We start from the raw sequence: 21,288 nt of genomic DNA, 5'->3' as shown, positions 1-21,288 counted from the left end.
TAGTGTCGGCTAGTGCCTCAGACGATCTGCGCATGCGCTATGTGGACGTCATGCCAGCTGATCAACATAGCTGGAGTGACGTTTGTTACTGCGCATGCACAGTCCAGAAAGAACACCGGAGAAGAGGAGTCAAGGGGCCACCTCGTGCAATATCATTTCAGAGCAGGCAAGTATAACATCTTTTTTTATTTCACGCAAAAAAATATATAATAAATTACCTTTAGAATTGTTCTAAATGGCTAGGTTTTGCTACGCATTGCAAGCATTTAACCCTTTCATTATAGGGGAGGGAGACATTGAAGGGTCTACTTTTTTTTTATTGTGCCTGGAGTTGACCTTTTACTCATTAGAAAACATTGCTTCTCGACAGCTTGTATCAGGAAGTCGGCCTTGTGTACAGCTGATACCAGACACTGCCACCTAAAAACTCGGTTCCAGCTGTAATGCCCGCTGCCTCGACCTCATTCTCGAACTCAGCCGCTGTCGAAACATTTGCCAAAAATCGGGCACCAGCGAATGAAGGAGATCCGCGCGTGCGCCATCTGCGGCAGGTGCCTGAGACGCACGCGGGAACGAGCACGTTGTATGTCGTCTTGTAGAACAGCTTCATCTCGGCTGCAGTTTACTAGTTCAGTTTTAACGCTTCATAAACAGTAGCTGCCAAGCGGGCCCCTAATCAGTCAGCACCATGTCGTTACCAGATGCGGTTGCAACTGATGACTCAGAGGTGTCCGATAGATTCTCCTTCATGGCTGCTGTCAGCAAGACCCCGAAGAAGGTAATGGTGTCATTTATACTCAGGCCACCCTTCCCCAGTGTGAGATATCTTGCATAATTTTTTAATGCGTATTAGATGGTAACTTGTGGCAGACTGCGAGGTGGTAGGCTAATTCACTAGTGTGATGCCAGATATTGCATGTGATTTGCACTGCGTTGCAGTGCAATTCACGTGATGTCAGTGCGATGCAATTTCAGCCATACAAACTCTATGGCTGAAATCGCATCGCATTCGTTCAAACATGAGGCAGGACCCCCCCCTTTTTTTTTTTTTTTTTGGTCCACACTGGAATCCTATAGCACCATTTCACAGTTAACGCTGCGATCTGATCTTGGGGTGTCGTTAACTTTACATTGACACCCGCAGCGGTTCGCTGATCTCAGTGTGTAACCCGCACTGGATTTTCAGGGTTCCCGCATCACACTAGTGTGAACCATAATTATATGTACCAGGTCCTCATCTGATGGGAGTATGCTGCCGTACACAGAACAGCTACAGAAGGGGTTAAACTTCTTCCGTTTGGGTTTTCAGTATTTGCTGTGATTTGTAGTTCCTTACCAGCTGGCCTCAGACTGTACATTTTTTAACCACTTCAGCCCCGGAAGAATTTACCTCTTTCTGACCAGAGCACATTTTGCGATTCGGCACTGCATCGCTTTAACTGACAATTGCACGGTCGTGTGACATGGCTCTCAAACAATTGACGTCCTTTTTTTCCCCACAAATAGAGCTTTCTTTTGGTGGTATTTGATCACCCCTGCGGTTTCTATTTTTTGCGCTATAAACAAAAAAAGCATCAATTTTGAAAAAAAAAAAAACGCATTATTTTTTACTTTTTGCTATAATAAATATCCCTCAAAAATATATAAAAAAAGCTATTTTTTTTCCCCTCCAGTTTAGGCCGATACGTATTCTACATATTTTTGGTAAAAAAAAATTGCAATAAGCGATTGATTGGTTTGCGCAAAAGTTATAGCGTTTACAAAATAGGGGATAGTTTTATGGCATTTTTATTAAAATATAAAAATCTTCTTCTTTCCTTCTTTCCTTCTTTTCTTCTTCTCTGCGATATTATGGCAGACACATCGGACAATTTTGGGACCATTGTTTCCTGTGTAGGGGTTAAGTGTGTTCCAGGGGGCGTGTTGCTAACTGTGGGGGGCGTGGCTGTGTTTTACACATCACTGATCTCTGCTCCAATCACTGTTGCTAAGCAGAACAGGGAGATGCTGGTTTACTTTTAGCATCTCCCCGTTCTTCCTCACCGAGAGGGACCCGACTCGCAGAGCTTCCCACGAGCATGCCACCGTCACCTCTTAAATGGCAATGTACAGGTACGTGCCCTTCTGCCGACGTATATCGACCTGACGCGGGCAGGAATAGAGGTCGACCGATATATCGGCCAGCCGATATTTGGCATTTTTAATTAATCGGCATCGGCCGATGATATATTCAGCGCAACTTGCAAATGACTTCAGTAATATAAGTCAGTGTAAGGGTCCGTTCACACAGGGGCAGCTCCGATCCGACTTCAGGTCGCCCCTAGTCGCCTCAGGTCGGACAACATTTTAAAAGCAATGTAAGTGAATGAGAGCCGTCTTAATGCACACTACTGAAGTCGCTCCGACTTCAGAAAAGGTTCCTGTACTACTTGAATCCGACTTGTAGGCCACCGGTACCCATTGATTTCAATGGAGGTCGCCTCCGAGTCGGATCTCCGTCTATACGGAGGCGACTCTGACAGAATTATCAGCTCTCAAGAGGGCACTCCACGCCAAATTTATGAATAGAAATTTGGCTTGGGTTCCCTTTCCGAGAGCATGCCAGGCCCTTAGGCCTGGTATGAATATTAAGGGGAACCCCCTGCGCCGAAAAAACGGCGTGGGGGTCCCCCCAGATCCATACCAGACCCTTATCAGAGCACCCTATCTGGCCGGCCAGGAAAGGGGGTGGGGACGAGCGTGCGCCCCCCCCCCTCCTGAGCCGTACCAGGCCGTGTGCCCTCAACATGGGGGGGTGCCTTGGGGAAGGGGGGGGCGCATGGCCCCCCCACCCCAAAGCACCTTGTCCCCATGTTGATGAGGACAAGGGCCTCTTCCCGACAACCCTGGCCGTTGGTTGTCGGGGTCTGCGGGTGGGGGGCTTATCGGAATCCGGCCCCCCACCCTATGTGAATGAGTATGGGGTACAACGTACCCCTACCCATTCACCTGTGAAAAAAAAACACAACACAGGGTTAAAATAGTTTATTGCACAGCTCCGGGGGTCTTCTCGCCGGACTCCTCCACTATCTTCTGCTAGCTCTTTTGCTAGCGGAAGAGCCCGGCTTTCTTCTTCGTCGCCGCTCTCTTCTTCCGACTTTGGGGGTCTTGTCCCCCTCTTTGGTTCTTCTGCCGGGCCACCGCGCCTTCTTATAGCTCTTTTACAGGCGGTGGCCCGGTCTTCTGTCGCCGCCGCCTTCCGTTCTTCTTCTTCTCCTGGAGATGTTGACTCAACGCTCTCTCCGGCCGCAATGCCAGAGATGCAGTGCGCGGCGACTTATATAGAGACAAGGGGCGGGGTCGCCGGTTGATGTCACATGGTGACCCCGCCCCCTTACGATGTCACAGTCCCAGCATCCTCCGGGACTTTGACATCGTGGCACCATGTGACATCAATCGGCAACCCCGCCCCTTGTCCCTATAGAAGTTGCCGCGCACCGCATCCCTGGCATTGCGGTCGGAGAGAGCGTTGAGTCAACATCTGAAGAAGAAGAAGAAGAAGAAGAAGGCGACAGAAGACCGGGCCACCGCCTGTAAAAGAGCTATAAGAAGGCGCGGTGGCCCGGCAGAAGAACCGAAGAGGGGGACAAGACCCCCGAAGTCGGAAGAAGAGGGCGGCGACGAAGAAGAAAGCCGGGCTCCTCCGCTATCTTCTGCTAGCTCTTTTGCTAGCGGAGGAGCCCGGCTTTCTTCTTCGTCGCCGCCCTCTTCTTCCGACTTTGGGGGTCTTGTCCCCCCTCTTCGGTTCTTCTGTCCGGCCCCGAAGACGGAAGACCCCCGGAGCTGTGCAATAAACTATTTTAACCCTGTGTTGTGTGTTTTTTACATTTTTTTTTCACAGGTGAATGGGTAGGGGTACGTTGTACCCCATACTCATTCACATAGGGTGGAGGGGGCCAGTATCCGGGGGCCCCCTTATTAAAGGGGACTCCCGGATTCCGATAAGCCCCCCCGCTCACAGACCCCGACAACCAACGGCCAGGGTTGTCGGGAAGAGGCCCTTGTCCTCATCAATATGGGGACAAGGTGCTTTGGGGTGGGGGGGGCATGTTGGTACGGCTCAGGAGGGGGGGGCGCACCCGCTCGTCCCCACCCCCTTTCCTGGCCAGCCGGGTAGCGTGCTCGGATAAGGGTTTGGTATGGATCTGGGGGGAACCCCCACGCCGTTTTTTCGGCGTAGGGGGTTCCCCTTAATATTCATACCAGACCTAAGGGCCTGGTATGCTCTCGGAGGGGGAACCCACGCCAAATTTTTTTTCATAAATTTGCCGTGGAGTTCCCTCTTGAGAGCTCATTCTCTGTTTGGCCGCGGCAAAAGTCGCCTGGCCTGGGGCGACTTAAAGTCGTGTTGTAAGTCGCCCCAAGTCGTGTTCAGGTTGTGTCCAAGTTGCCTCCAAAAGTCGTGCTGCCCCTGTGTGAACGGACCCTAAAGAGGAAGTAAACCCTGATGAGTTTACTTCCTCTTTGATTCCCTGCAAAGGCAAAGCATAATGGACTACTATGCATCGCATAGTAGCCCATAATGTGTCACTTACCTGACACAGGAGCCAGCGAAGTCGCCGCTGTCCCCTGTAGTCCGCCGCATCCATCTTGTTGGTGGGTTTTCGCAGCTCCGCCGCTGTCATTCGAAGCCGCGATGACGTCTCTCCCGCACATGCGCACGGGAGCCGACACGCGCGGCAGCTCCGTCGCTGAGAATGCCGCGCTCAGTGCGCCTGCGCGCCGCTGTCTGCGGCGCATGCGCCATAGACAGCGGTGCCCGTTTTCGGGCAAATATCTCCTAAACCATATAGGTTTAGGAGATATTGCTTGGACCTACAGGTAAGCCTTAATCTAGGCTTACCTGTAGGTCAAAGTGGTTTGTAAGGGTTTACAACCACTTAAGTTGCCTGGAGACTTGAGTGAAGCTACTTGTCTCCTCTGGGCAGTCTGCCAAGAAAAGATCAAAAAGATACAATGTTTACACTTGAATGAATAAACTCATCTCAGTGTGTAGAGTTCTCAGTTTAACCATTTAAAGACTAAATCTTTTTTGACACTTGATGCTTACAAATAAAAATCCTGTATTTTCTGCTAGAAATTCACTTAGAACCCCCAAAACGTATATATATTTTTTTAGCAGAGATCCTAGGGAATAAAATAGCGGTTGTTGAAATATTTTATGTCACACGGTATTTGCGCAGCGGTCTTTCAAACTCAATTTTTTGGGGAAAAAATACACAGATTTTTATTTATTTTTTTAAACAGTAAAGTTAGCCCATTTTTTTTTTTCATCCAAAAGTTTTGATTACCTGTTTTTATGTAATATATATATATATATATATATATATATATTTCATTCTAAATTATACATACAAATGAACTGTTTGGATGTTTGTTTTGTTTAATAAATGTAAGAAATTTTCTGTATCACTTAAGGCTGCTTTCACACTGGAGCGAGCAGGCGTTGACGGTAAAACGCTGCCAGTTTTAGCGGCGCTTTACAATCATTTTAGCGGGGCACTTATAATCCAGCTAGCAGCCCAGGAAGGGGTTAAATGTGCCCGTGAAGCACCGCTGCCAAATCGCATTGCAGGTGCTTCGGCAGCGGTGCCCATTCATTTCAATGGGCAGGAGTGGTGGAGGAGCGGTATACACCACTCGAAAGATGCTGCTTGCAGGACTTTTTTAACGTCCTGCCAGCGCATCTCCTCAGTGTGAAAGCACTCGGGGCTTCCACACAGACTGCAGGGGAGCCGTTTTGCAGGCACTTTACAGGCGCTATTTTAAAGCGCCTGAAAAACGCCCCAGTGTCTGTTAGATTTTATGAGATGAAGGGGAAAAAATAAATAATTAGGCCTAACATATCGGCCCAAAAAAATCGGCATCATATATCGGCCATTGGCCGTGGCGATTTCTAAATATCGGTATCGGCATCGGCCAGAGAAAAACCCATATCGGTTGACCCCTAGTCAGGAAGCGGTTATAGTAAAGTAGTAAACTCTGCTTTTGTGATTTTTTTTTTTTTTTTTTTTCTCCTACAGGTAAAATTCTAATAGTTTGCCTGTATGACTATCTCCTAAATGTGCATCATAAAGGAGCTATTCGCTTGTTTAGCATCCGGTAATTTGTCACTGACACGTGCTTTCAAGGAACAGCCCACTCATGCCGTTCTTTCAGAGCTCTGTGACGCAGCCATAACACTCGCGTGGGAGTAAAATGATAACGCCTCAGCCATTCAAGCGGCCGGAGCCTGCGAACCTGGAAGTAAGGCTAGCACATTATGATATAACCTTGCAAGAGGAAAAAAAAATTTTTTTTTTTCAGAAGTTTACTGCTGCTTTTAAGGGGTTTACTTCACTTTTGCCCAAAAAAATGCCTATGCAGGTAAGGGGTACCTGTGGCTAAAAACAAACTGCAGCTTTGACTGAAGTTGAATAATGCCCCTACTGTACTGTAGGTGTAGGCCAATTAGGTACCTCTTGAAGTCTAGCCGTAAAACTCCCAGAGGTGGCATCATCCTGTCCTGCCTTGTTGCTAGGATGTTGTTAACCGCTTCCCGACCGGCGCACGGCGATGTACGCCTGCAAAATGGCACGGACAGGCACATGGGCGAACAGGTATGTCCCTTTAAATGTGCCGCCGTGCCATCGCGTGCGTGCTGGTCGGGACCTCTGTGAGTCCTATCGTGGGTCCCGCAGACTCTATCGCCGCTGGGATACCAGTGATTGTCTCGCGTGGAGGAAGAATGGGAGATGCTAAAGTAAATGACAATGGTCTCAAAAATGTCCAATGTGTCTGCCATAATGTCAAAGTCACAATAAAAATCGCTGATCATCGCCATTGCTAGAAAAATTTTTTTTTTTATAAAAATGCCATAAAACTATCCCCTATTTTGTAAACCCTATAACTTTTGCGTAAACAATCAACCGCTTATTGCAATTATTTTTTAACCAAAAATATGTAAAAGAATATGTATTGGCCTAAACTGAGGAAAAATGTTTTTTATACATTTTTTGGGGGTATTTATTATAGTAAAAAAATGCGTTTTTTTTATTTTATTTTTTTTAATTATCACTTTTTGTTTATAGCAAAAAAAAAAAAAAACGCAGGGGTGATCAAATACCACCAATCAAATTCCCATTTTTGGGGAAAAAAAGGACGCCAGTCTTGTTTGGGAGCCACGACGGACGACTGCTCAATTGTTAGTTAAAGCGTTGCAGTGCCGAATCGCAAAAAGCGGTCTGGTTTTAAGCCAGCACAATGGTCCGGTCTGAAAGCAGTTATAGGGTTGGTAAACCCTTGTGTTTTTTCACCTAAATGCATCCTATGCATTAAGGTGAAAAAAAAAAAACACCTGCCAGTGACCAGCCCCACACCATCCCCCCCCCCCGTTTTACTTACCTGAGCCCCATATTTCCCTTAACGGAGATGCACTGTACTTCTCTCTCAAAAAAATTCTAAATAAAATGTATAATATATCAAAAATAAAACAACAAAAGTTGAACAATTAAAAATTAAAGTAAAAATAAAAATAGAGAAAAAATATGTTGAAAAAGTAATAAAATAAATGAGTGTGTGTGTGTGTGTGTGTGTGTGTGTGTGTGTGTGTGTGTGTGTGTGTGTGTGTGTGTGTGGGGGGGGGGGGGGGGGGGTTATAGATTTAAGAATTAAATATAAAAGATGCTAAATTAAAGATGAGACTGGAAAAGAGATTAATGCAACTGTATATTGGGGGGAGAAGAAATTGTGTTAAACAATTTATTGACACAAAAATTCTATGAAAAAGGGGGGGGGGGCTGGAGGGATGATGAGAGAAAGGAGGTTATGGAGGAATGGTAAGAGGATGCCAAGAGACCTACTTGGGATGAAGGGGGCAAGTATTTAGGGGGAGGCCGATAAGAGAAGAAATTATGAAATATGTTAGCCAAAACACAAATAAAGATTTCAGAATGAGAACAGGATATGTATATATCTAAATATTATTTATCTTTATAAGGGGAAATATACATATACCGTATTTATCGGCGTATAACACACACCTTAAAATACCTAAATACCTTAAAATCGGGAAAATCGTGGGTGCGTGCAGAGCCGAGATACAGAAAGCCAAAGTATGCTTGGCTTTACTCGGCTCCTATCGCAGTCCCGCCCACCTCCACTGATTGCGAGAGGAGCGAGCACCAACAATATACAGAAAGCCAAGTGTATTTCGGCTAGTCTCGGCTCCTCTTGCAGTCCCGCCCCTGACTGTGAGCAGAGCCAAGACTAGCCGAAGTACACTCGGCTTTCTGTATGTCAGCGGTACTGCGAGAGGAGCAGAGTAAAGCTGAAGTAAGCTCGGCTTTCTGTATCCTGGCTCTGCTCGCTCCTCTCCATCGGCACCAAATTTAAAACTGGGAAATGCTGCAAAGAGATTGGCTAGGCTGAAGATGGACACTGGGAAAGGCTGCATTGATGGGCATTTTAATGTAAGTTTTTTTTCCTTTAAACTTCCCTTCTAAACTTGGAGTACGTGTTATACACCGATTAAATACGGTACATATTCTGTTCTCATTCTGAAATCTCCATTTATGTTTTGGCTAACATGTTATCATTTATTAATAATTTTAGGTTAAGGACCCTTGCCATCCTTTTTCCCCTGCTAGACATCCATCGGTAGTTAAGTACCTCTCTTATGAGCTCCCCCCCAAATACTTGCTCCTTTCATCCCAAGTATGTCTCTTGGCACACTTGCCATTCCCCTATTGCCTCCTTTCTCTCACCCCCCTTTCATTTAAATACATTTTTATTTGTCTCAATTTAATTGTTAAACACAATTTCTTTTCCTCCCAATATACAATTGCATTAATGTCTTCCAGTCTCATCTTTATCATCTTTTATATTTCATATATCTATACTATACCCCCCTTCTCGTTTTATTTTTATTACTTTTCAACACTTTTTTTTTTTTTTTTTTTTTCTCCCTTTTTTTTTTTCTTATTTATAATTTTTTTTTTTCCCAGTCCTTCTCTCATTCTCATTTGTCTTCATTCTTCCACTCGTTCTCAACTTCAGTTCATCTACCTCCCACCTTAGCTGCTTTTATATTACTTGATTGTTTTATGCATATATATTTTTTTTAATTCTGTCATGTTGTGTAATAGGTTTTTTTTATTTTTATTTTTTTTCATTTTTACCCCCCCCCCCCACCTTTTTTTGTATAATATCATGTCAATTACGATGTTTACAACATTTCTTGTTTAATTTTAATGCTCATTTCCATTTATGAGCTCTACCTTCCCAATCCAGCCTGTCACACCAGTGCCAACTGTGTAATAGAGGTCTGTTTGTGAGCGGTTGCCATGGCACTGCGTCAACATCACCTGGCAAATTAGACTATAAAAAACCTCTTGCAACATGGCCACTACTATTGCCTGATGAAGGAGCATGCATGCTCTGAATGCGTGCTCCTCCCCACTCCCTCTCCATCTGGAAGTTATGTGTTCAGCTGCCCATGAGCCGATTCTGAGAACCAGGAAGTGCTGTGAGCCACCAGCGCAGCCAAAATCATTGTCTCTCCTCCTGTGAGTCCACCGCCTTCCCCCAGGTGTGGATGAATTATTTATACCTTCCTACATGTGCTGTGATCTCTATGATCTTATGAGTTCCAAATGGTCTGTCCTGTATTAAAATGTTTTAGCATTGCTACACTTAGATGGCGCTGCTCTCCTTTGTGTTTTACAGTCTACAGTGCTAGTTTGTTATGAGCCGCCAGCCATCTACAGTCAGCCCATCTGTGACCACTGACACACCTTGTGCTGCATTTGAGCTTTCATACATGGACTCCATGCTATAGAGAGCTGTCTAATTGCCCACTCTCTCTCTGTTGAGCTGACAGAGCGCACATGAGTATATAGTTACATAGTAGGTGAGGTTGAAAAAAGACACAAGTCCATCAAGTCCAACCTATGTGTGTGACTATATGTCAGTATTATATTGTATATCCCTGTATGTTGTGGTCGTTCAGGTGCTTATCTAATAGTTTCTTTAACCACTTGGCGCCCACACTACGTCATATGACGTCGTGGGCTTTGTGGCGGTATATCTGAATGATGCCTGAGGCCACAGACATCATTCAGATATCAGCGTTTTCAGCCGGCGATTCCCTGCACCATAAGAATGATCATAGTGGCTGTTCCGCCGCTTGATCGTTCTTACGGGCGGCAGGAGGGGACGCCCCCCCCTCCTGCCGCCCTCCGGTGCTTGTACAAGGGATGTTTACATTCCTTGTAATAGTAATAAAAGTAATCAAAAAAATTTTTTTTTTAAAGTGTCCAACTAAAAAAGTAAAAATTTTACAATAATAAAAAATAAAATATGTTGGGTATCTATTTACTCGGCGTATCTTCCTCTTTCACATTATGCAAAAAAATTGGGTTAACTTTACTGTTTTTTTTTTTAACCACTTACAGACCGGACCATTTTGCTAGTCAAAGACCAGACCACTTTTTGCGATTTGGCACTGCGTCGCTTTAACTGACAATTGTGCGGTCGTGCGACGTGGCTCCCAAACAAAATTGACGTCCTTTTTTTCCCACAAATAGAGCTTTCTTTTGGTGGTATTTGATCACCCCTGCGGTTTTTATTTTTTGCGCTATAAACAAAAATAGATCGACAATTTTGAAAAAAAAACGCATTATTTTTTACTTTTTGTTATAATAAATATCCCCCAAAAATATATAAAAAAACCTCAGTTTAGGCCGATACGTATTCTTCTACATATTTTTGGTAAAAAAAATCGCAATAAGCGATTATTGATTGGTTTGCGCAAAAGTTATAGCGTTTACAAAATAGGGATAGTTTTATAGCATTTTTATTAATAATTTTTTATTTATTTTTTTTTTTATTTTTTTTATTTTTTTACTAGTAATGGCGGCGATCAGCGATTTTTATTGTGACTGCGACATTGTGGGGGACCCATCGGACATTTTTGACACATTTTTGGGACCATTGTCATTTATACAGTAATCACTGCTATATAAATTCTGTCTCCCCTCCTTACCTGTACAGGTGGCTGTTCAGACGGGGGTGCTGGCCATCGGTTCTTTCCAGGGGGATCATGTCCCCGACTCCTGGGTCCCCAGTAGCTCGCGTGGACTGCCGGAGAGGGCGTGGCAACAAGCACCCGCGTCATTTTCAAACTTCGGGAAAATGGCGGCGGCGTTCTTACCCAGGAGGGAAGGCTGAGAGTCAGTAGGAGCAGGCGCCCACATCCTCCATTCGCTAGAGCGAGGAGGCACCAGTTTACAACGATGGATGTCTGCCTTAACCACCTCAGATGGGAATGAGGAACGGAAGGCATTGCCCCCCCCCCTATGTGTATATACTGACTGGTACAGTGCAGGACACAGCCTAACCTTGCACCTCCCTATGGGGACACCAGTTGGGGGGGGGGGGGCACTTTGGTGGCTATTCTCCTTGCGTGTAGACCATAAGGATAGAAAAGCAAGCCCGCTGGCTGTGGCAAGAAGGGGAAGAGGGCAATGGTGAGTACTTTCCTTTGCCTTGAGAATTTAGCTGCAAAATCCCCAATTCCAGCCAGAGGGTTTCTGGGCATTTGAGATAATCTCCCCTGGGGTCTGGATTCAAATAGCCCTTAAGCTTCTGCTAAAAACACCAGCCGCAGCTCCCTCTTACATCAGAGACGCTGTATGGTGGACAGGTGGTGTGAAGGAACGAGTGTGCCTAAACCACCTCAGATGGGAAAGAGGTAGGCCATTGCTCCCCCTTCCCTGTGTATATACTGACTGGTGCAGTGCAGAACCTGGGGTCGGGATACAAATAGCCCAGACGCCACTGCTAAAATCACCAGCCACAGCTCCCTCTTACACCAGAGACACTGTGGTTATCGCAGCAGTAGGTTGCCAGCCTCTCCCTACATGCCCAGTTGTGGTACATTAGTAGGGATGAATATAGCGTACAGAGGGGACCTGGTAGATACAAAGTTACTTACAGGCCAGGTATACCACTGAACAAGTTATTAATTGGAGTTACTGGCCCTGTTAGCCCAGCTGCTAGGAATCTGAAGTTGCTTCATGATGCTTAAAAGCTGACCTAACATTCAAGGATGGGCAGGGACCAAGCTTCTGTGTGGCACAGTAGGGGTTCCCTTGTGACAGATCCTCCTTTTGGGGGTTGCTTGCTATAGGTAACTTTTATAAGCTCCAACCTCCCACTCCACCTTTACACTGTGGTTATATTATAGTGCAGGAGGTAAGAAGAAACGTTTTTGTTGGTTTGGGCTACAATCCACTCAGTGGCAGATCTAAAGGCGATTCACCATAGATCGCTTCCTACATCCTTTTAATTGAGGATTTTCTGTGCAAACCTATGCAAGAGCTACATAATTGCTTGTTTGAAGCCTGCAAGTAGCTATTTATCCCCAGGCTAAATTGGTAACCACCTCTTCTAGAGGCTGTCTTAATTTGGTCTCTAGGGCTGGGCTCATTGAGATTTTAGTTACTAATCAATCCCACCTGGATATGAGCTGGCTAGCGTTTGCTCAGTCTATGGAGGTAAGGTAGGACAACAACTACTACAGGGGTTGACAAATTTGCTTGGAATCTAGGAGCCAGGTCCGTGACGGCGATCTGGACCTGTCCCTGGCCTGACATGGAGACGAGTGAGGGGAAGATAGCGCCGCCCCCCCCCCGTCTCCAAGTCATTGCCCATAGCTCTAAGGCTGGGTTCACACTGAAGCGATGCGGGAACGCCGCAAATCCGCGGCGGATTCCCGCATCGCATGCCTCCTGCCGGCAGTTCACACTGCCCTATGCGGACTGCTGGGAGTGTCAGTGAAACCTTAATGACACCCCCAGATCAGTTCGCATATCGCAGTGCGATCTGCAAACTCGGACAGGAATCGGATCGCATGGTGTGAACAACCCATGCGATCCGATTCTGCTGCGGACCAAAAAAAGGGTCCTGTGCGAGTTTGCGGCGGGTGCGTTGCGAAATCAGCCATACTATCTGTATGGCTGAACTCGCATCGCACAGAGATCGGATGTGATTTGCACTGCAGTGCGGTGCGAATCACATCCGGGTCTCCCAGCCTTAGAGGGACATTTTATTTATTATTATTTTTTTTTCAAATGACAATTTTTTTTTTTTTAATTGCATTTTAGTGTAAATATGATATGCGAGGTTTCTCTGACCCCAGAGCTCATATACAAGAGGACCTGTCATGCTTTTTTCTATTACAAGGGATTTTTACATTCCTTGTAATAGGAATAAAAGTGACACAAATTTATTTTTATTTTTTTAAAAGAACAGTGAAAAAAATAAAAATAAAAGTTAAAATAATAAAAAATATATATTTTAAACGCGCCCTGTCCCGCCAAGCTTGCGTGCAGAAGCGAACGCATATATGAAAGCAGTGTTCAAACCACACATGTGAGGTATCGCTGCGATCGGTAGAGTGAGAGCAATAATTCTAGCCCCAGACCTCCTCTGTAACTTAAAAAGTGCAACCTACAGAATTTTTTAAACGTCGCCTATGGAGATTTTAAAGGGTAAGAGTTTGTCGCCATTCCATGAGCGGGCGCAATTTTGAAGCATGACATGGTGGGTATCGATTTACTTGACGTAACATTATCTTTCACAATATAAAAAAAAATTGGGCTAACTTTACTGTTGTCTTATTTTTTTTTTTTTTATTACATTTTCCCAAAAAAAGTGCGCTTGTAAGTCCGCTGTGCAAATACGGTGTGACAGACAGTATTGCAACGACCACCATTTTATTCTCTAGGGTGTTAGAATAAAATATATATATAATGATGTTTAGGGGTTCTGAGTAAAGGGAAGGAGATAGGCTGGCAGGCAGGGGAATTGGCATTGCATCCATTAGCATTGCTGGTTGTAATTCCAACGGCCACCACAAGAGGGCACCAGATTCCAGAAGGAACCATAGGATCGTAGAAGGCCTCAAAGCCGGGGGCTCAATTACCGGCCGCCGGCGGCCCGACGCGGTGGTTCGCGGAGACAGGATACCCCCAGCTGTGCTGCCCCAGGCGCCAGGTCGCTAATTCTAGTCGCAAATGCGACCTGGCGCCCGGGTTTTGTCGAGCCCTGAACTACTATAGTAGGATGTCCAACCATTTTAGGATTTGTTCCTTCACTGGTGGTGAAGGTTTAGTATCTACAGCCCAGGCTATGCCTATGAAATAAATTGCCTGTTGGTTATTTCATAAAGGGCTAGACCATGACTCCTCATTGGCTGCACACCAGTAGACCTCAGTAGTGAAGGTTTGTCCTTGCTGGCATGTTTTTGTGGCACAGCAGAAATACACATTGAGATTTGTGACATCTCTGCTCATAAGGGCTATATTGCTGTACATCAGAAATGTACTGCACTGAAGCTTGTTTGCTGTCCTTTATATCCTAAAGGTACTGCTTTGTTTGGCTACAGATCAGAAAAATACAACAGTGAAGGTGGTCTGTACTTTCTGGTTTTGTGCTGCACAGCAGAAATGCACATCCATTGAGTTTGGTGACATCTCTGCTCATAATGGTTATATTGCTGTACATCAGACATACACAAGATTGAGGTCTCTGTGGGGCTTTGTGTCCTGTATTACTGCCTTGTTGGTTACTTATCTTAAAGGCAGCAATGAAGTCTGATGGTCCTGATTTGAGTGGCGCTGTGCTGATTCAGACAGTGCTATTAACGGCAATGGCTGCCGAGTTTAAACATGCGATTTGACATGTTGAGTCGCATGACAAATCATTTCAATATGGATGTGCTATCTCTATTCAGAGTGTTTTTATTGTTGCACATCAGACATATACAGGATTAAGGTCTGTGGGGTTTTGTGTCCGGTATTACTGCCTTATCAGAATGGCAGCAGTGAAAATTGATGGTTCGAATTTGTTGGGCTACATAGCAGAAATACAAATTGAACCCCTGCCAGGTGTAGTACATATACTGCCTTTGGTAATCCGTGTAGCACCACAAAGTGGTGTCGTGCTGATTTTAGCCATGTGATTTGACATGTTGAGTCGCAAGGCCAAATCGCTTCAATATGAATGTGCTATTCAGAATCGTTATATTGTTGCACATCAGACATATACAAGATTGAAGGTTGTCTGTCCTTTTTTATGTCTTGCATATACTGCCTTATTGGCTGCATATCAGAAAGGACACAGTAGCGAAGGGTGCTTGTCTTTTTCTGATTTAGTTTTTGCTGCTCAGCTGAGAGACGCATGGAGGATGGTGGCATCTCTGCTCAGTATTGGTATATTGCTACACATCAGACATACACAAAGATTGAATGTTTGTGTCCTGTATGTCCTATATTTACTGCCTTATCGTTTGTATATCAGGCACAGCAGTGAGCAGTGTTTCTCATTGATCTACCTTTCTGCATCTTAGGGATACACAGCAGGGGGTTGTTGGCTGCAATCCTCCAGGGAGTCACAGCATTGGGGACCCCTTACTTGTTCGACCTGAAAATTGCAATTTTTTTTTCCCTGCGACCTGTGTAATCTTGAGGTCTGTGGATCCAGGAATTGGGGACTGCTGGAGTCGCAAAGACACAAATGGTACCCATTGGAAGCCATAGTGTATGTCTTCTCATGCGTCTTGCAGTCCCAAGTCGCAGGTTGGATCGCACGAGTGTGGGAGCCTTAAACTTATCTGTCCCTTCTGGTTGAGGTTTTGCTACACAGCAGTAATACTCATCATGGCATTATTGTTTTATTTTGCAGCAGACAAGAAAGATTGCAGCTGTAAAGGCTGTCTGTCTTTTTCCTCAGTGTCTGCTTTTATGTTGTTGCATAGCAGAAATACTCAAGATTGAAGCTTGTTGGTGCTTTCTGTTTCAGAAAAACACAATGCTGCAGGTTGCTTGTGCCCTTTCTCAGTGTTGGTTCTATCTGAACTACACTACAGAAGTGCATGACAGAAAGGATTGTCTTGTGTTCCATATTTTACCCTGTGGCATAGCAGAAATGCACAAACACGGGAGTTGGTGTTCATATTGATCTTATAACTGTATTAGGGCCTGAGGATGAAGTATAAAGATGTATACCCGATCGAATAGGTTTCGGCTCAGTGCATGGCCTTCATTTCGCCCTTTTAGCAAAACGTAGCAATATGGGTAGTCTACTCCTGCTAGGGACTTTCATCTCCTGAAGTAGGCTCTCAGGCGTAAGTAAAGCCATAGATTGGGCATGCCTTAAACCCAGGGATCAAGCTTCTGTTAATCTTCTGTTAATCTATTATGCTTAAGTAGGCTTCCCTTTAGTCTTTGCTGACATAAAGATAAAAAGGAACAAAAAAGGTTGTCTGTCAGGGCCCCCCCCCCTTTTTGCAGTTTTATTTCCCTGTACAGGGTAGTGTTAAGACAGGCCCTCTTATTGATTAATGTAGTGTCCTTGTCTTACACAGGTTTCTGATTTATCTTTTTAGTGGTTCTAAGTAGCACCTACAGGCACAATAGGCCATGGTTGTTAGACGTGTGAGATAGGCAACATTGCTAACCTACTAGTTTAACATGTTTTCTGATTCCATCTTTAAGAGCCCATTTCACCTAGATACTGCATCCGAAGCGGAAAAGGTAGGGACATCTGTGGAGCAGACCTGCAGATCAGCCGCATGATCCAGCTAAGATACCTTCATCAAGCATATGAGCATATGGAGTGGAGGTACAGTTCACTGCAGAACCAAGGTTCGCCAAGAGGGTCTTGCAGTGGCCCCACCCTAAGGTAGGCCTGAGGTACTTGTTTATCCTCTCAGGTGTGCCATCCTGGAAGATGACTTGAGAAAGGTACCAGTTACTTACCGGTAGCTGTCTTTCTGGGAAATCTTCCAGGACGGCAGGCCTACTTCCCGCCCGTTGGAGGAGGGAAAATTGTATAACACTAGAAGGTGTTTCCTGTAGGGTGGAGCCTCTCATCTCTCAGGTGTGCCGTCCTGGAAGATGTCCCAGAAAGACAGCTACCGGTAAGTAACTGGTACCTTTTTCTGAAAAAAACGTGTTTGCAAAATTGCTGCGCAAATACCGTGCGAGATAAAGTTGCAACGACCACCATTGTATTCTCTAGGGTCTTTACTAAAAAAAAAAAACATATCTAATGTTTGGGTGTTCTATGTAATTTTCTAGCAAAAAAAATATGAATTTTACATGTAGGAGAGAAATGTCAGAATTGGCCTGGATGCGAAGTGGTTAAAAGATATCGATGCTCCCCGCTGAGACCACCGCCTGTGGAAGGGAATTCCACATCCTTGCCGCTCTTACAATAAAGAACCCTCTATATGTAGTTTAAGGTTAAACCTCTTTACTTCTAATTTTAATGAGTGGCCACGTGTCTTGTTAAACTCCCTTCTGCAAAAAAGTTTTAACCCTATTGTGTCACCAGTATGGTATTTGTATATTGAAATCATATCCCCTCTGAAGCCTCTCTTCTCCAGAGAGAATAAGTTCAGTGCTTGCAACCTTTCCTCATAACTAATATCCTCCAGACCCTTTCTTAACTTTGTTGCCCTTCTTTGTACTCGCTCCATTTCCAGTACATCCTTCCTGAGGACTAGTTCTCAGAACTGGACAGCATAATCTAGGTGCGGCCAGACCAGAGTCTTGTAGAGCTGGAGAATTATCCCTTTTATCTCTGGAGTTGATCCCCTTTTTAATGCATGCCAATATTCTGTTTGCTTTAACAGCAGCTTGGCAATGCATGCCATTGCTGAGCCTATCATCTCCTAGGACCCTTGGGTCCTTTTCCATCCTAGATTCCCCCACAGCCCCCCCCCCCCCTGTGTATAGATTGCATTAATATTTTTGCCACCCAAATGCATTATTTTACATTTCTCCTCCATTTGCTGTGTAGTTGCCCAGCCCATTAATTTGTTCAGATCTTTTTGCAAGGTTTCCACATCCTGCGGAGACGTTATTGCCCTGCTTATGAGTATATGTGTACTTATTCACACTGTTACTTTCTAGCCTGTGTTTTATATAGAGAACAGTTCTAAATACATATAAAATGTGCAAACACTGTAAAAAAATTTAATATACCGTATATACTCGAGTATAAGCCGAGATTTTCAGCCCTTTTTTTTTTAGGCTGAAAGTGCCCCCCTCGGCTTATACTCAAGTCACCGCCGTCTGCCTACCTGATCAGGCATGTCATGTAGACAGACGGTGGCCAGCGTGTCATAAAAACATACAGCGGCCATTCCAGTATTTAAAAGCCGCGCCTCCTCCTCGTCTGATAGGCAGAACACTCAATTTCCCAGCAGCCAGTTTTCAGCCTATCACGGACATCCCCTCATCCTCATACCTCAGACGAGGATGAGTGGATGTCCGTGATAGGCTGAAAACTGACTGCTGGGAAATTGAGTGTTCTGCCTATCGCAGACGAAGAGGAGGTGCGGCTTTTGAATACTAGAATGGCCGCCGTATGTTTTTATGACACGCTGATCGGTGGCTGCAGATGGGCACACGGAGGCATGCACAGGACACAAAGGATGAAGATTAGCACAGGTAGGCTGCAATGGACACAGGGAGGTATACACAGGACACAGTGAGGTAGGCAGATCTGCACAGGACACAGGGAGGCATGCAATAGACACAGTGAGACATGCAGCTGCAGATGGGCATTGTTGACCCTCTTTGCCACTTACAGTAGCTGCTGCATTTCCCACCCCTGGATTATACTCGAGTCAATACGTTTTCCCAGTTTTTTGTGGTAAATTAGGGGCCTCGGCTTATATTCGGATCAACCTATACTCGAGTACAGGGGTTGACAAATTTGTTTGGAATCTGGGAGCCAGCTAAAAAAGTTAGGAGCCAGGTCCGTGACGGCGATCTGGACCTGTCCCTGGCCTGACATGGAGACAAGTGAGGGGAAGATAGCCCCCAGCCCCCCACATATGAGATCACCTCTCATTGGACACACCGCTTGAGTGCTAAATGGCCGCTGTGATTGGCCATTTAGCATGATCTGTGATTTGCTGTATCCAAGGGACACGGCCAACACAGAACTTCCCCGATGTGCGCCCATGGCGGCGTTCAGAGGGGAAGTAAACAGGAGGATGTCCAGGGACGCCCTCCCGGCAATTGGTGTCCGTGCTGTAGACATCTTTTGTCTATAGCGCGGGCACGAAGTGGTTAACAAAAGAATGTGACTTTTATTTCCGCCATGTTCCCGCTTCTTAACGTCATATCCCCGCTAAGGGTTAGATCAGGTCCGCCTGAAAAACTGACAGGTGAACCTGATCAGACAGCCCTTGTGAAAGGGGTCAAGCAGGGAGGATTACAAATAATATATTTTTTTTTCCCTTAATTAAAATAATTTTTTTTACTTTTTACAAAAAAAAATAATAATTAAATAATATATATATATATATATATATATATATATATATATATATATATATATATATATATATATATATATATATATATATATATATTTAATTATTATTATTTATTTTTTTTTGTAAAAAGTAAAAAAAATTATTTTAATTAGGGGAAGGAAATGGGCGGGCAGTGAAAAACAGTGAGGGAGCTTCACTCCATTAGGAATTATCATTATTGGAATAGGGTGTAATTTCTACATCCACCACAAGATGGCGCCAGACTACCGAAAGATTTTAGTAGGCCGCAAAGCCGCGGCCTCAATTACTGGCCGGCGCGGCCCGATGGAATTGCGCGGCGGAGTTCGGGGTCCAAATGGAGACAGGATACCCCAGCAGCGTTGCCCCAGTCGCCAGGACACGAAATCTAGGCGCAAATGCGACCTGGCGACCGGGGTTTGTCGAGCCCTGCTCGAGTATATACGGTATATATTATATATTATATAATAGATATCTCTATCTCTCATATTTATTGGCGTATAACACGCACCCCAAGTTTAGGAGGTAATTTTAAGGAAAAAAACTTTCAGGAGGGAAATTTAAGGAGAAAAACTTACATTTAAATGCCCATCAAAGCAGCCTCATCAGTGTCCATCATTGCACCCTTGTTAGTGTCCATCTGCAGCCTTGCCCCAGTGTAATTTACAGACTTTAAAAATTGCACCGCTGAGATAACGCGCCGGATGTCCTGTGTATCTTGCCGACTTTCGGCCGCTCACAATCAGCAGAGGATCGGCGTATAACACACACCCACGATTTTTTCCCCTGATTTTAAGGGGGAAAAAAAGTGCATGTTATACACCGATAAATATGATATATATATATAGATAGAGAGATAGAGAGATATATATATATATATATATATATATAATATATATATATATATATATATATATATAGATGGATAGAGATATATATATATAGATAGATAGATAGATAGATAGATGGAGATATATATATATATATATATATATATATATATATATAGATAGATGGAGATATATATAGATAGATAGATAGATAGATATATATTCTCAAGGCTATTACGTTCACAATAGGAGTCAAGAAGTGACAAGCTTAAAAAGTATGTCCTCCTTTTCTTGCTGTTCTAGAAGGTAGAATAATTCTGTGATTCTAACTTTTCCCCTAAAGGTAGAGCCAAGTTTGCATACTAACCAGCAAATTATGCTCCCATCGTTTTGTACTAATCCCAAGAATAATTGTGAACAAAAATCTCATTGATTACATGTGGGAAACTGTATTCTGGAGAGTATCACACACATTTATTGAAGATTACCATCTAAATAAGGCATTTGCAGTATCAAATGTTTGGTTGCTATTAGTATATATATATATGGCGACTTTGAGGCCTCATGCACACTGGACGTTAAAATAACGTTCTAAAAACACCAGTAGCTTTGCAGTGAGGCTTTTCAACTTTTGTTGTTTTTACATTTTTGTAATAGCGTTTTTATTGTTTAATAGTTTATTTATTTTTTTGTTGTTTTTTTTTTTCCACATTAGTGTTTTTAGCCAAAAACAGCTGCTGCAAAAAAAGTCCAGTGTGCATGAGGGCTGAAAAGACACTTACTTTTCTTTGAATGGACAAGATGACAGTGGCTGTTTAAAGTGGTTGTAAACTCAATTTTTTAACTTTTACCTACAGGAAAGCCTATAATAAGGCTTGCCTGTAGGTAAAAAAAATATCTCCTAAACCTGTACGTTTTAGGAGATATTCCCCTCGGTATGCGCCGCTGACTGCAGCGGCGCATGCGCACAAGGGGATTCTCGGCCTGAAAATCCGGCAGTGGCCGACCGGCTGGAATGAAATCTCCACTCACAGCGCCGGAGCCGCGATACCCGGAAGAAATGCA

General features: G+C 44.3%; 1 protein-coding gene across 1 annotated transcript in view; it reads left to right on the top strand.

The window, feature by feature from the left end:
• The first annotated feature begins 573 nt into the window (after window positions 1–573).
• LOC143984135 (S-adenosylhomocysteine hydrolase-like protein 1) overlaps window positions 574–21,288 on the top strand; it is a 521,010-nt gene continuing 500,295 nt past the window's right edge. Inside the window, exon 1 of the mRNA XM_077484446.1 lies at window positions 574–778. Coding sequence (XP_077340572.1) covers window positions 689–778 — 90 coding nt within the window. The 5' untranslated portion in view covers window positions 574–688. The remainder of the gene's footprint in view (window positions 779–21,288) is intronic.

The sequence above is a fragment of the Lithobates pipiens genome, unplaced genomic scaffold, assembly GCF_037356315.1.
Source record: "Lithobates pipiens isolate NorthernLeopardFrog02 unplaced genomic scaffold, aLitPip1_a1.2 Scaffold_16, whole genome shotgun sequence".
Taxonomy (NCBI): Eukaryota; Metazoa; Chordata; class Amphibia; order Anura; family Ranidae; genus Lithobates; species Lithobates pipiens.
Note: the sequence above shows the minus strand (reverse complement) of the source record. Positions and strands in the feature narration are given on the sequence as shown.